A 14,014-nucleotide genomic window follows, 5' to 3' on the forward strand; every position below is an offset into this window, starting at 1 on the left:
CATATAACACTTTACCCCGCAGGTTCAAAAGGTGGCTCTCATGTACGTAGTATTTTGCCCACATAGCATTTATTTCCCGATGTTGTTTGCCGGTGACAGACTCTGATACAATTCTGTCACATCTCGGGCTTGGGTCTGCGCCTTCTTGACTGCACAATGAGCCCCTATAGCAACTAATTCGTATTCGTCTTCGCTTTTACGAAAATAATAACCAAGTTGCTATAGAAGTTCATTATGGCCCATTACAAACTCATTTTAAACATTTTATTTTTATCATGTGAGACAAGATGTATCACAAGAAACACAATACATAATCTACAAATTCAAATTTTTTTTATTTTTATATAGTATTTTATTTTAATTATGATAAATTTTGAATCTATTCGATAATTGAAGTATTTGAAATTCATTCTAATTTATGTAACTATTGTACTAATAAATAAGACATGAATATATATTTCATTGTTAACAATAACAATATAATAGAAATCTATAGATTTCAAATCCACTCATTTAAATGAAGTCTTAAAACTAAGTAGTCACACATATTATTGTTATTTTATTTTATTACAATGATAGTCGGTTTTCATCGTGTGTTTACTTGCTTTACCTTAACATGTTTAAAGGTTCTTCGGTTGCGGTCCGATTTCAATCGATTTATGTGTCGGAAGTTCGTGAATCGTATGAAACCGAAATGATTACGATCTAAGACAAAAACCTTTGAACCAAATCGAACAGAAAGTTCAATTTTGTATCATCGATCCAGTTCCAGCTAGTTCAAAGCCATGTTTTGTATTTTATTATTTATTTTATATAGAAATTTCGGATAATAAAAAATATTATATTAAAAATGGCAGACACAACAAGTTTTGTTCTAGAATTAATTAATTAAAATAGTTCTAAAATATTCTTCTTGAAGTGTATTGGCTCGCAAATTCATTGGTAGTATTTGTTGTTTTTTTTCTGTGTTATACTAATCATGTAGTAATATAACTATATAAGTATTGCCAGCGACTCTGAATAAATATTGTATCTATGATATCCAATTATTCAGCCGCATGTTGAGAAGACCGACTCGATGCTACACTTGAACATTTAGGTCATTTTCAGAAAAAAAATTGATGTAAAAGTTAAAATAGTAATTGATAGACAAATATAAAATATGAGAAATATTAATATCAAATATATGAAATATAAGGGATACAATTAGCCAAGATTGATACAAGTAGTGGCAGATCATATCATATATTGACAAAAAAGAGACAAAATTTAATTGAGGTTATGGAACATACTGTATGAGATATTTCTGAAGTTTAAATTTAATTTAATAACATAGAAAGTTTTGTTAAAAAAATAAATATAGAAAATTACAAAACAAAATATTTAAATATACATGTTAATACTATATATATATTATTAAATGTGAAACTCAGAGTAATTATTTTAAATGACATCAATATATTTAATTTTATAATTATTATTTTTTATCTTATTATAAAAAAAAGGTTAAAATTATTTTTGTTTTAAAGCGAATAATTTTTATAAATTAAAAATAATTTCGTGTTAATTATTTAGTATTATTTAAATAAATTAAAAATAATAATAAAACTTAATTTTTAGGTGTTTCGTTCGACCGACGATCAGTGCCATCTCCGAGTCAGCCTTTAATTTCGAGCTATCACGGCGTCGGAGAATGGAATCATCCCCGCACCCACAAACTAACGAGAACTTGAGGACCAGACCTATCCTAAATCACGACTTCCGAGCCTGTGAAACCTCTTCATCAATGTCAACTCCGGAACCTTTTCAAAGGCTGTTTCCAGAACACCAAAAACGTACTCAAAATCCCAGAAATTCGAAGAATTTTGAGAAAGGAACGAGGAAACTGGGAGTTATGATACTGGGTCCGGCTCAACATCGAGGCTTGATTCGGATTATGCTGATATACACGATTTAGAGGATGATTCTAAGTGTTTGACAGTTTCAAAATTGAATCTTGATTGTGATAGAGGTGAAAAGAATATGTGCGAAGCTGACAGTAGAAAAGTACTGGAGAATGTTAAAGGATCTCGTTCTAATGACAATAATTTGGATGATGCTGGAAAACGGCTGGAGGAGCTTAGAAGTAGAGTTGAAGAACCAGAGTTGTCGGAGGAGCAGATGAGCGTCAATATTCAGCGACAGGAGGATGAGGTACTCAATTGATGATGCTTTTATTTCGTTCTATCTTGATAATTATTGTATGTGCCTTGTTTGTTTTTCTCTTACCTTTTCGTTCTTTATTCCGCAAATGTGCTTCTCCAATATATCATTTACCTCTCTTTCTGGTGTAATGAGATCAGCTATATGATTCGGTCTAGCTATGAATTTCCTGGTGAAATCTTTGTATTATAATTTCACATAAGTTCTATGAAAGCCTTGTTGGTATGATTGACTAAAAAGCTAGCAGCATTCTATGACAAAAGTAAAGCGTTTCGAAACTAATCTAAAGTGGAGGAACATGGGGCACTTTGCTCACATATTTGATGCTATTGAAGCCAGAAAGACTCTGTTACAAATGTGGAAAACTTACCTCGATGATTATGTAAGTGCATGCAGAACTTAATCGAGTTATGTGAGTTGCTGAAGCATTTTAGAAATTGAAGGCATCACCTAAATGGATTTTTGTTTAGGTTGAAGGGAAAACCAAAATCTTTTGTATCACGATGAAGAAAAAGCACGGATCAGATCATATTTTTATGACGAAGGATAATGACTGTTAGTTAAACAAGTAGGAGGACATTTAGATAAGTGCCGTAATCCTGAATGGGTATTTTCGGTTTGCTATAAAGTTGAAGCTATCATATATTTTTTATGTAGGAACCCTTATTCTGGTATTTATATAGCTATTACTTTTCCTTGGTTCTCAAGGTTGATAATCACACATTGGTGGAGTTCTGTTCAGTTAGTCTACACATGGTAAATTCAGTGTAAACTGCTGATATCCAGGATTGTGATCTTCTATCTGTAGATTATCTCGCTGGACCAGCTTCAAATCTTATTGGTCGATCTTGTAAATGTGTTGCTTGCGCAAGAACTATCTTTTCCATATTTTTAATCTATATCTATGTTCTATATTATCTTTTTCACATATTACAAGGCATCAGCCTATAAAATCTTATTCGAACCCAATGGTCAACATTAATTTAAAATAACATCCATTTAAAAGCATGGTACCAAGGGCAAATTTGAGAGATCACATGAAAATTTAAAAATAACTTCCTCTTAAAATTATGATACTGAGGGGATGCTCTGCTTTTTTTATATTAAGACAGATAGCCACATGAAAACAAATTTTGGGATTTCAAATATATATGTTATAAATAATTCTAAATATTAAAATAAAATTAGAAAATTGGAGTTCAAATGTACATTTATAAAATAACCAAAGCTTGATTAAAAATTCAAGGATTACAAAGAAGGAATTATGAATGTATTATTATACAAAATCCATCAACAAAAAAATAATTTTTAACTACAATGTTTTTAATTTTAGCAGGAAGTAATTTTTTTCCCGACAAATTTATCACTCTAGTTTAATTATTTTAGCAAACAATTTCATTGGATAAACAATAAAAAACTTTTTACTAGATATTTAATTTCACTTACATGCAGGGTGTGTGCTTGATTGCTTGTCTGCCAATGAACAAGGCCATACAGGCCAGGGGAATCACTATTTTTTCTTTGGCTTGATAATAGATGTTGGCTGTCTTTGGAGGCATGTAGATTTTGTACGTCTGTTTACACTTCAGACTGCAGTGATCTCTCGCTCTCTCACTGTTTGTGGTTTATCATTTTTGCAGCTGCTAGCTCTGGAGTACATTTATGGAGATGATATCATCATTTTAGACAACCAGAGTGGCTTCAAGTCTTTCCAGGTTATTTCACGATTGATAAATATATATTTTTGTTGAAAGAAGTTCTAACATTGATTTGGTTTTGCAGATTCATGTTCATGTTGAATTGCCAAAGGGACTTAACGTCATTGCAAAGTTTTGCTCCTCCAACATACTTGACAAAAGAGACGACTATTCTCTGGATTTCTCATACTCTTTCAGAGTCGAATATCTCCCACCAATTATATTGACATGTTTATTACCTAAATCATACCCTAGCAACCTAGTTCCATACATTATCTTATCAGTTCAATGGCTGAATTCTGCTAAAATTTCCGATCTCTGTGACAAGCTTGATTCTATTTGGAAAGAACAAGCGGGGCAGGAGATTATTTACCAATGGGTGGAGTGGTTACACTGTTGTACCCTCTCTTATCTTGGGTTTGACAATGAGATGATTCTTGGGCCTTACGATGTAAAGCGTGGAGATATACGGGCAATCTCTGGAAGTGTGTCCCCTGATGTTGACGTTCCTTTGTTGAAGAGTTACAATGATGAACATAGCCATGAGAATTTCTGCAGAAACATTCAAGAATGCAAAATCTGTTTTGGCGAGTTTTCTGGTATTTAATCTAGCTCTCTGGAACTTGTTTTGTATAATGAGTGGTTGATGCATGCAAGTTATTTACTGCGTAGTCCCTGATCATAGGTAAGAGTGAATGTGATTTAATGACATTGTTGTCCCACAATTTGTTTCATCCACTCACACAATCAAGCTCTATCGGCAAAGGATATAAATCTACTGAATCTTTTGTTTTAGGTGGCATTGAGGTTAGTGAGTTGTGGTGTGGCTTTCTGATGATGCTTTGAAAATAACTAGAACCTTAAATAATTTAGGGTTCAGAAATTGGCTTTCTCATGATGCTTTGGAAATAGTGAATTACATTGTTGCCTTTCATTAGGCTCAGAGTTCATCAGGCTTCCATGTCAGCACTATTATTGCTGGAAATGCATGAAAACTTTTTCTGACATGCATTTAAAGGAAGGAACAGTAATGAAACTGCAATGCCCTTACACAAAATGCGGGGGCATAATTCCACCTGGTCTGCTTAAAAGATTACTGGGTGAAGAAGAGTTTGAAAACTGGGAGTCCCTTATGCTACAGAAAGCACTCGATTTAATGTCTGATGTTGTTTACTGCCCAAGATGTGAGACAGCCTGCCTTGAGGATGAAGATCACCATGCGCAATGCTCGAACTGCTTCTATAGCTATTGTTCCCTTTGTAGGGAGCGTCGCCATGTTGGAGTTGCATGCATGACACCAGAGATGAAACTAATTATCCTCCAGGTACGGAGTTTCCATGTTTTGTAAACTTTATTTACATTATTGTCATGCTAGTGTGAAGCATAACTTGAGCTGCAAATCTGAATATAATTGCAAAAAAACCATATATTTTTTCACAATTCAGAGTCATGTATCAGCGTATAAATGATTTGAATATGGGAAAATTGCTGCAAATTGTAAGATATGATTATCTTTATAGAAGCTCTCATGAATTGTCTCTCATTTAAAAGGCGGGTTCTAATTTTTCATTCCAAGAAACTTAAATCAGAAGTTAGTAATTATTAAACTAAGGTAACGTTTGCAAAATATCACGCTTTCAGAGAAATGAGTTAAATTTAGAGATTGTGAAGAAAATGAGAAAAATCAAAAGTGGTTAGTGTTTAAAAATAAAGTGAAAAGAAGAAAATATTTAAGCTAAAATGTGATAAATAAGTAATTTTAATACTAGTTTTTTACCAAATTATCGAAAATAGCCTTAATTAGATAACACACCACTCTCACACTTCAAAATTACTGGGAGAAGAGATTTTCATTTATTTACTAAAATACTATAATCACGTTTGAATAATCAAAATCATCATGATACCAATTTTGAGATTTTGATTAAAATTAAGTAGAAGCTAACGCAAAATCCGGCATTAAGAAACATGCACTAACCGATTTTTAAAGTGATTTGTAAAGAATCACATTTTTTGGAGGTTGCAAACATTCCCTAAGTTATCCTTGGCATGTAAAGAAGCTATTGAGTTAATTTTTATTTTAGTTTTGATAGGCTTTTGTTATACCTAATTTTTTAGTAGATAAATTCATTGATGCTTTTTTATTTAAAATATTTGGAATTATTTTTTTTGTTGTGTTGCATAATTTTCAATTGTGATGAATTTGAAATCATGAAAAAATGGTTGATAATTAAGTTTACAAACGAAAAAATTATTTCATGAAACATAAATTCGATTTAGTTTTGAACCGTAAAAGATGAATTTAGTTCATATTTTCTTCTTAATCTGTTTCTCCTGTGTTCTGCTAGTACCTTTCTGGAATTTGTACATTTACTTTTGCTGGGTCTTGACCTTGATATCAGGAGCGACAAAATTCATCTCAAATGAAAGATGAGCAAAGGCGTCGAGAGCAAGACATGATCAGTGAGATTCTTAGTGTCAGGGAGATAAGTCGTTTCGCAAAACAATGCCCCTCTTGTAAGATGGCTATATCTCGTACTGAAGGTTGCAATAAGATGGTGTGCAATAATTGTGGGCAATATTTCTGCTACCGTTGTAATAAGGCAATTTCCGGATATGATCATTTCAGGTTTGCTGTCCGCTTGGACACAATATAGTTCAATTCTGTTTGGAATTTTGTCCGTAATTATCTGTTGAACTTTCTGGATAAATGATATTTTGTTTAACTTAGAGATGGAAACTGTGAACTTTTCCCTGAGGAAGAAATTCAGAAATGGGAGGAGATGAATGGTCGGCAAGTTGCTGGACAAATGCAAGCGCAACTATTTGCTGATCATGCTCATCCATGTCCTAATTGTGGTCAGGACAATGTAAAGGTGAGTGAAACTATCGACTTATTTGTTTGGTTTATAGTAGTAGTTGGATTTTGTAGGAACGGTTTCAGCATTGCCACGTCTCAAGTCACAAGAGATAGCAAGGACTTGGATATTTTGTAGGCAACTGCCACACAAGATTATCTGATAAACTTTATTACTCCCTCCGTCCCCAATTATATACTCCACTTTGTTTTTTCACACATAGTAAGAATGCTATTGAGAAAACAAATTATACAGGCAAATTTCCTGATACAACCTTATTACAAGTTATACTCACTACTGGTTGTTAGAAGTAGTAGCAGTAATTTTTTTAAAAGTACAGTTTTGTGTCGTCCCTTGTTTACATGAAGGATTATGGTTCCGGATCGTCTCCTCTTTGCAAATTCTTATTAACTTTATTCTACACAAACTATTTTATTTTCCAACTTATTCACTTGTCTAAGTTTTTGGTTAACTCGCTCCTTTGCCTAATTTTGTTGTAATCTTTACAGGTGGGCAATAACAATCACATATTTTGTTGGGCATGCCAAAACCATTATTGCTACTTGTGTAGGAAAATGGTGAGGCGCGGCTCGCAGCATTACGGTCCAAAGGGTTGCAAGCAACACACTGTTGGGTAGATTTCAATGCGTTACACGGCTCAATGTACAAGGTAGAAGAGGCTGTACCAAAGTATTCTTCTATATTCCACGGGAGTTATCATTCTGCATTCTTTACACTAGCAACTGGAGCACCCGTGCATCACACAATGAATGATTTTTCTTCCTTTTGTTTTTTTTTTTGAATTTAGTGTACTATATAATTATCCAAAGGTAATAAGTTCCTTAGAGAGACCAATCATATGAAGGCATAAATTTTTCGAAATCAAAGAGGTCATATGCCATAAGCGAACACTATGACCATTTGGTTTGATTCATAATAAGTGTGAGGCATTCGCCATTTGGCGTGTTGATTGTCGATACTTTTATCCGACGACGTACCTTGTATAAGACCAAGTTTGTAAGTGATGGGAGTCGGTGGCGGGGCGGTCGGTCACCGCCTCGGTGCTTAGACGGTTGAATTTTTTTAAGTAATTTTTTTTATAGATAATCATATACAATCATGCAATATAATCAAAATAATCATCATTTTTTTTATATAAGATGTGTAATTAAATAATATTTAAATACAAAGAAATTTCATACAATATAATATCATCTAAGTAATGTACAAATAAATATATAAATGCAAATTAACAAAATAATTAATAAAAATTCATCATCATGTTAATGTTATTATGTTAACAAAGTAATATAATTACTTGTATCAAAATTAAGTTTAAATTTCAACTGGAAGCAAGCGACAAATAGTGTGTCGTGGGCTTAGTAGTTAAGACTTGAGAGTGAAAATCAAAAGTAAAAAAAAAAAAAGTGAGGTGTGTTAAGTTTTGAAATTTAAAATTAGTTGATTTTGACTAGGTTTTAATATAAATTAAAAATCTTTTCCTCGACTCCTCATCGCCTCACCCTCCTGCTCACCACCTCGACTCGTACCCCAACGTCATATAGCTTGGGCCGCCTAAAACACCCGTTACATATGTAAGCAATATGGTTGCGGTAGGCGACCACCTCAACCGTCATTTAGAGCATCGTAAAACTTGTTTTTTTTGCCTTCATTCTTGAATATATATGCAACTACTGCTACCCTTTTGGTTTGGAACCCACCCACACAAATATACGAATCCTGGAACAATTTATGGGTTCAGGTGAAACTCTTGGATAAAGGATGACACTGGAAAACTAAGGCGCGGAAAGTGGACATTTGAAACAAATAGGACAGACGCTAGAATTCTCTATTATTCAGGTTTAAAGTCCATTATTCCTTTTTTGTTTTTTTTGGGGGATATTATTTAAAGAAATTTCTCCTGAACTATTAATGCAATTGGAGAACTGAGTCGATAAATTCCACAAATATACTCCCAAACGGCAAGGAAGCCTCCAAATATCTAAAACCACGCCGGGGCACGTAAGTACTAACGAACCATGCATTGCCACGTGGCACGAATCCACTGGACTCCGGTCGACAGCGCATAATCAATCTTGTCTCTTTACAAATGACTTCATTCAACGTGTCGACTTAATAGTTAGTGACGTAAGGGGTCGTTCTCTCATTTTGACATGTATTCGTATTTATCCCATTTCTCGAATCGATACTTATCTTATTTCTACCTGAGAGCAAACTCTCTTTTCACTAATTCCAGGGGAAAAAAAAGGATTTTGAACTTGTGACTTCATATTTTCAAGAAACAGTTTTCCAGATACAAAGTTATAAATTGGGTTTTTTTTTTATATATATAAATCCCACAGTGAGTACTCCTCGACAAATAAAATTTAAACTTGTCTGTCACGAACCTAGTGAGTAAATGTGAAAGTATTAGTGTGAGGCAAAATGGACACTTGTTATCCCAGAAGGCACAAAGTGCCAAGTTAAGGCCCACCAAAAATGAAGTTTAAATACCATCGTCAAGATGCACGCACATACGCGTCATGTATCGGGCATCAAAGCTCCAATAGTCTGGCTAGCTTACCAAATAAATTAAAACTCATATACATATATACTAGACTAGAAATTTGGAGATAATAAGAGTAGAGTGGTAAGCAACTTGAATTCATGTCTACTATTAAGAGGAGCAGAAACAACAGGAGGCGATTCAGTGATGAACAGATCAAGTCTTTGGAGACGATGTTCGACACCGAATCGAGGCCAGAGCTACGCCTGAAAATGAACTTGGCTAACAAGCTTGGGCTGCAGCCAAGACAAGTTGCAATATGGTTTCAGAACAAAAGAGCTAGATCAAAGTCCAAGCATATCGAGAATGAATACACCATGCTTAAAACAAAGTACGATGAGCTGTCTTCCCAGTTTGATGTTATGAGGAAAGAGAATCAAACCCTGCTAGTCCAGGTATAAAGATTCTCATATACATGAATTTTTATAGTCGATAGTTTTGCTAACGTATTATTACAAGTAGTGCAAGTAGGTAAGAAGAATCTTTATGTGAGAATCATTCAAAGTGTGTAGTAAATATATCACAATTTTGTTTCTTTACAAATGCCAGCTGCAGAGACTTAAAAATATGGCTGGCCAAAAAGATGACGAGGTACAAGGCGATTACAAGGATCGCATCAAGACAGCAACTTCTGAAAACCCCGAAATTCTACGAGAAACTCGTAGCTGTGAGCTTTTCATGACCTCGTGTAACGATGCAGGCAAAACGGTTGATTACATGGAGGAGAATGGTTTTCTAAATATGGCAAACGTCGCACAAGATTCGTTAACATCACCGGATAATGGATGCAGCTTTGACTCTTGTACATTTCTTGATGATCCTGGCTACAGCTCGCAGTGGTGGGACTTCAAATTTGGAACTCCGACCTGAGGGCTTTGTGAGACAGCGGCACCGTTGTCCCGTGGTAAATGGTGGAGTATAGAGAACTCGGCATATCCATTTATGTTCATTTTACCATATCCCGAACCCTATATATGCAGGGTACAGCATCCCCAGTTATTGCAATACATGTTGATACAAGTATATAATCCAGGATAGGCAATGTATGTTACTGGTTTTCAAATTTTGTTTAGATCCCAAGGGCCGCCACTTGAGTGGTCCAGAGAGTGATAAAATGTCATTAAATTCAATCAATGAGCTGGTGCTCATTCAACCATCATCGTCTCTAAGTCTCCGTCCAACGACGAAAAATCGAGGGTAATCAACCAGGTAAAATATTTACGCAAAGGCAACACATCCAAGTAAACATATACCATAATAAAAGAACAACGAATTATTTAAATAGTGTTTCCAACTACCACATTCCAAAACTTTCTCATTGTAAACAGACTACAGCACAACACCAGGCAGAACAAACCTCAAGCTTTTAACTTCACAGAAGTATCCAGCCCAAGACGCCACTATTCTCAAGTCCTGCCTTTACTTTCACGTATCCGTTAGGTAAACTTCTCAGTGCTTGCTCTAAATGCTCGGACTCCTGCATAGATCACCATTAGAGAAGAGAGTATAATACCAACACCAATGTAGGTTTCTTAGAAGACTTAAACATATCATAAAGGAAAAGCAGAATGGAAGATGAAAGGCCATGGAAGTATCAATAGTGAAAAACTTCGAAATTGAATACATTAACCATTTTTTGGGTAAATTGAACGCTACCCCAAAGGGGTAGCAGCCATCCTGGCCATTGATGCTCCCCAAGGATACTACCCTTAGAATAGAATCGAACTCTGCCACAAAGAGACGCGACAAATTGTTCATCAGCAAGTTGATCTTTTTTCTTTCGGAACTAAATAAGAACTGCATTTGTTCTACATTGCATCACTACTGAAATCCTAGAAACACAACTTGCATTATGTCTTCCTCGTTTCCCTTTCACATTCCCAACAACTTTCAATTTAAAATTTATGATTCGCCAAGAAATTTCAAATATAAGCGTCACCGTCACGTTCTGGCTAAAAAAAAATTATTCATCAACATCCTCCTCATTGGCCTACAATCCCAAGCAACCAACAAATATCAAATTCATAAATTACTCTCGCAGGGTACTAGTGTAGGGAGAAAAAGCCTGAAAAAGAAAAAGCAAAGAGAACATAATGATACGGATTGGGAAGACCCAAAGAAGCTAAAGCAACCACGTATAAAGGTCACGCTTGAAGAAGGCTCGGGAGATAAGAAAACTAAGGCCCACCAAGGGAAAATATATATTAGATGAGTTGTTTCTTATGGCATCGAGGTTTTTTTTGTCTATCCTGTGCTAGGGGTAAGGGGATATTCTTATTTGAAAGGTTTGAAGAGAGAGAGGACTGTTATGGACTGCTCATTCCATATTTCTAGACTTCTTATTAGTTGCTTCCAGAAATATTTAGATTTCATATTCCGTTCCTTGTGTTTTTTACTATTGCTACATTGAGTTTCTCATTTGTGTTGAATTAGAGAATCTTGAATACATCCAGTAGAGGCAAAAACTCAAGAAGCTGGAAACAATGGCCACGCTCTTCAAAGAGAAGTTTTTAGACGTGGAAGAGAAGCTTGAATACATCCAAATCCATGGAAAGAATAAGAGGTTTCAAGAGTCATGGTGAGTTATTGCTGTCCATCACGAGTTCTTTGGGAGCTGCCGGCAAGGAAAAGGAGTTGAAGCAAAATTAAGAGCCAGAAACGGGAGCAAATGCAGAGAATGGAAATTTCAGGACAGAGCAGTTTTTAGATCCAAAAAAAGCTTTAATGCCCATGTAAATCGTCCGGAGCATTTGCATAATCTAGTGAATGATTTGGCCGAGGATGAGAATGTTTTTGATAGAGAACTCTTGTCTGTGGAAGAAACCATGCAGGAGACAGTGTCCGAAGAGTTGGGATCGTTAGACATTAGAGTGCTTGGGATTCCTTTATACATGGTAGGAGGAATTTCACCACCTCCTACAATGAAGCTTCTAGGTACGAGGAATTTCACAACCTTGTATAACGAATCTGCTAGGTACGCTGGAATGATTGACAGTGGCGCTAGCTACAATTTTGTCACAAGTACCATGCAAGAAATTTGGATCTCCCAACTTCAGATACACCTGACTTATTGGTGTAGCAGGGATATGGATATCAACTGCCAAAAGGATGTGCAAGGGAGTAAATGTTGACTCTGTGAAACAAAAATTAATATCTCAAGATGGAGTGGCATTAAATCCGGGGACATATGAATAATAATACTACATATTCATGCAAATACATAAGAGCAAGATGATTGACGGAAACCTGAAGTTTAAAGTAATGTTATTCAAACAAGAACCATAGTGGAGGAATAGACATATATGATTCAACAACTGTATCACTAGCAGTGACTGAGAAAAGAGATTGAGAAGAATTCCAAACTCACAGATGCAGATGATGCGCGTCTCTCCCTATATGCTTCCACTTCATCAGGAAATGCTTGGTCCAGTTCCTCAAGCAGATGCCTTCGCAAGGCCTTCATTAGATGACAAGGATAAAATTACACCATATTCAGTTGAAAAAGAAAAGTTTTTAGAACATCTAGACTTGCATAATGATAAACAGAAAATGATGTGTAGGTTACAAAATAAAATACATTGGAAATCATATCAGTAACTCTAAAACTCTAAGACACGCAAAATCACTAAGGAAACCATAATGTTGAGTTTCCACAGCGAAAATGAATGAAAAGAAAGAATCAGATGGGCTAGAATCAACTAATGACATGTTTAAATATTATAAAACAGGACTTCCTATTTATGGGCCTCAAGCCTTTAGCTTCAGCGACAGGTCGTCGATGACACAAGAATAGTCATATGAAGTAATCAGATTTCATCTATGCTTCTCTTGCCCCATTTTTACCGGGGGCATGCATTAATGACATAGCATATTAACTTAAACACCGAGCTTTAGTTAACAAAAGGGCCATAATCATTGGTTGCAGACAAAATACTAACAAAGACTCAAACAAGAACTTGACAAAGTTAAGCATGAGTCTACTTATGGTAAGATCAAAGTGAAATTTTCAAAGAAAAACACCAACCTTAAAGGAATCTGTTTTCCCTTTGAAATTTTTAAATTCTTGGCAATGCAACCGTTCAACATATCCTGTGTGAATTTATCTGGATTCTTCCCATCATCTATCAAACTGGGCCCAATTCATTAGTCACATCATTATACTAGGACGTTGAAAACAACTACGGAAGAAAAGCCAAGACCCTAAGTGATTTATATACGTGGCTCTCGTTAGGAGACATGTCTCATGTCCGAGGGAATGAGAGGCATTAGAAGCACCCCTCATCCGCTTGTAATTAAAATAAAAATGTGCATCTGAAAAGGTCTATTTCCATGAAAAAAATATTACTTTAGAACATCCATGGGCACCTGAATGTTGCAGTTTTTGGCCAATCTCGTCATGTTGTCCAGCTCCAACACCAAGTTACTCCTTGAACCCAACATAATAAAAGAACTCTCAGCAGCCAAACAGACTTAACGGTGACTTCAGATCCAAAAATGAGCGCGCAAATATCCATGAATTTATCTATTGTAGCAAAAATCGACAACTATCTTCTCCAAAAACGAATGTAAATACTATCATATCAAATTACAAGCATACTGAATCATGCGAATGACTTCAAAATTGATAAATAGTCCAAACCCAAAAACCGTAAATAGCCTGATTATTTGGTAATTATGGAGACGAACACTAA

The 14,014-nt window shown here is 35.2% G+C and overlaps 2 protein-coding genes and 1 pseudogene across 2 annotated transcripts; 2 read left to right on the top strand and 1 right to left on the bottom strand.

Moving 5' to 3' along the window:
- The first annotated feature begins 1,809 nt into the window (after positions 1-1,809).
- On the top strand, positions 1,810-7,785 carry LOC140828907 (uncharacterized). The gene is made up of 7 exons (XM_073191787.1): positions 1,810-2,193; positions 3,843-3,917; positions 3,985-4,498; positions 4,838-5,223; positions 6,302-6,528; positions 6,631-6,775; positions 7,267-7,785. The coding sequence occupies exons 1-7, from the start codon at positions 2,023-2,025 to the stop codon at positions 7,393-7,395; spliced, it is 1,647 nt and encodes a 548-aa protein (XP_073047888.1). The 5' UTR covers positions 1,810-2,022; the 3' UTR covers positions 7,396-7,785.
- Positions 7,786-9,287: 1,502 nt separating this feature from the next.
- LOC140828908 (homeobox-leucine zipper protein ATHB-7-like) lies at positions 9,288-10,479 on the top strand. Its single transcript, XM_073191788.1, has 2 exons — positions 9,288-9,718; positions 9,873-10,479. Exons 1-2 carry the CDS (start codon positions 9,425-9,427, stop codon positions 10,191-10,193), a joined length of 615 nt encoding a protein of 204 aa, XP_073047889.1. The 5' UTR covers positions 9,288-9,424; the 3' UTR covers positions 10,194-10,479.
- An 80-nt stretch (positions 10,480-10,559) lies between these two features.
- On the bottom strand, positions 10,560-13,941 carry LOC140828909 (mediator of RNA polymerase II transcription subunit 10b-like; annotated as a pseudogene).
- Between the last annotated feature and the right edge of the window lie 73 nt (positions 13,942-14,014).

The sequence above is a fragment of the Primulina eburnea genome, chromosome 4, assembly GCF_022965805.1.
Source record: "Primulina eburnea isolate SZY01 chromosome 4, ASM2296580v1, whole genome shotgun sequence".
Lineage (NCBI taxonomy): Eukaryota > Viridiplantae > Streptophyta > Magnoliopsida > Lamiales > Gesneriaceae > Primulina > Primulina eburnea.

Bases quoted from the DNA above. Each gene is read 5' to 3' on its own strand.
- LOC140828907 (XM_073191787.1), top strand. From the start codon at position 2,023: ATGTGCGAAGCTGACAGTAGAAAAGTACTGGAGAATGTTAAAGGATCT. The intron at 3,918-3,984 runs GTTATTTCACGA...TTGGTTTTGCAG, and splicing joins GTGGCTTCAAGTCTTTCCAG to ATTCATGTTCATGTTGAATT. The intron at 6,529-6,630 runs GTTTGCTGTCCG...TGTTTAACTTAG, and splicing joins TCCGGATATGATCATTTCAG to AGATGGAAACTGTGAACTTT.
- LOC140828908 (XM_073191788.1), top strand. From the start codon at position 9,425: ATGTCTACTATTAAGAGGAGCAGAAACAACAGGAGGCGATTCAGTGAT. The intron at 9,719-9,872 runs GTATAAAGATTC...TACAAATGCCAG, and splicing joins ATCAAACCCTGCTAGTCCAG to CTGCAGAGACTTAAAAATAT.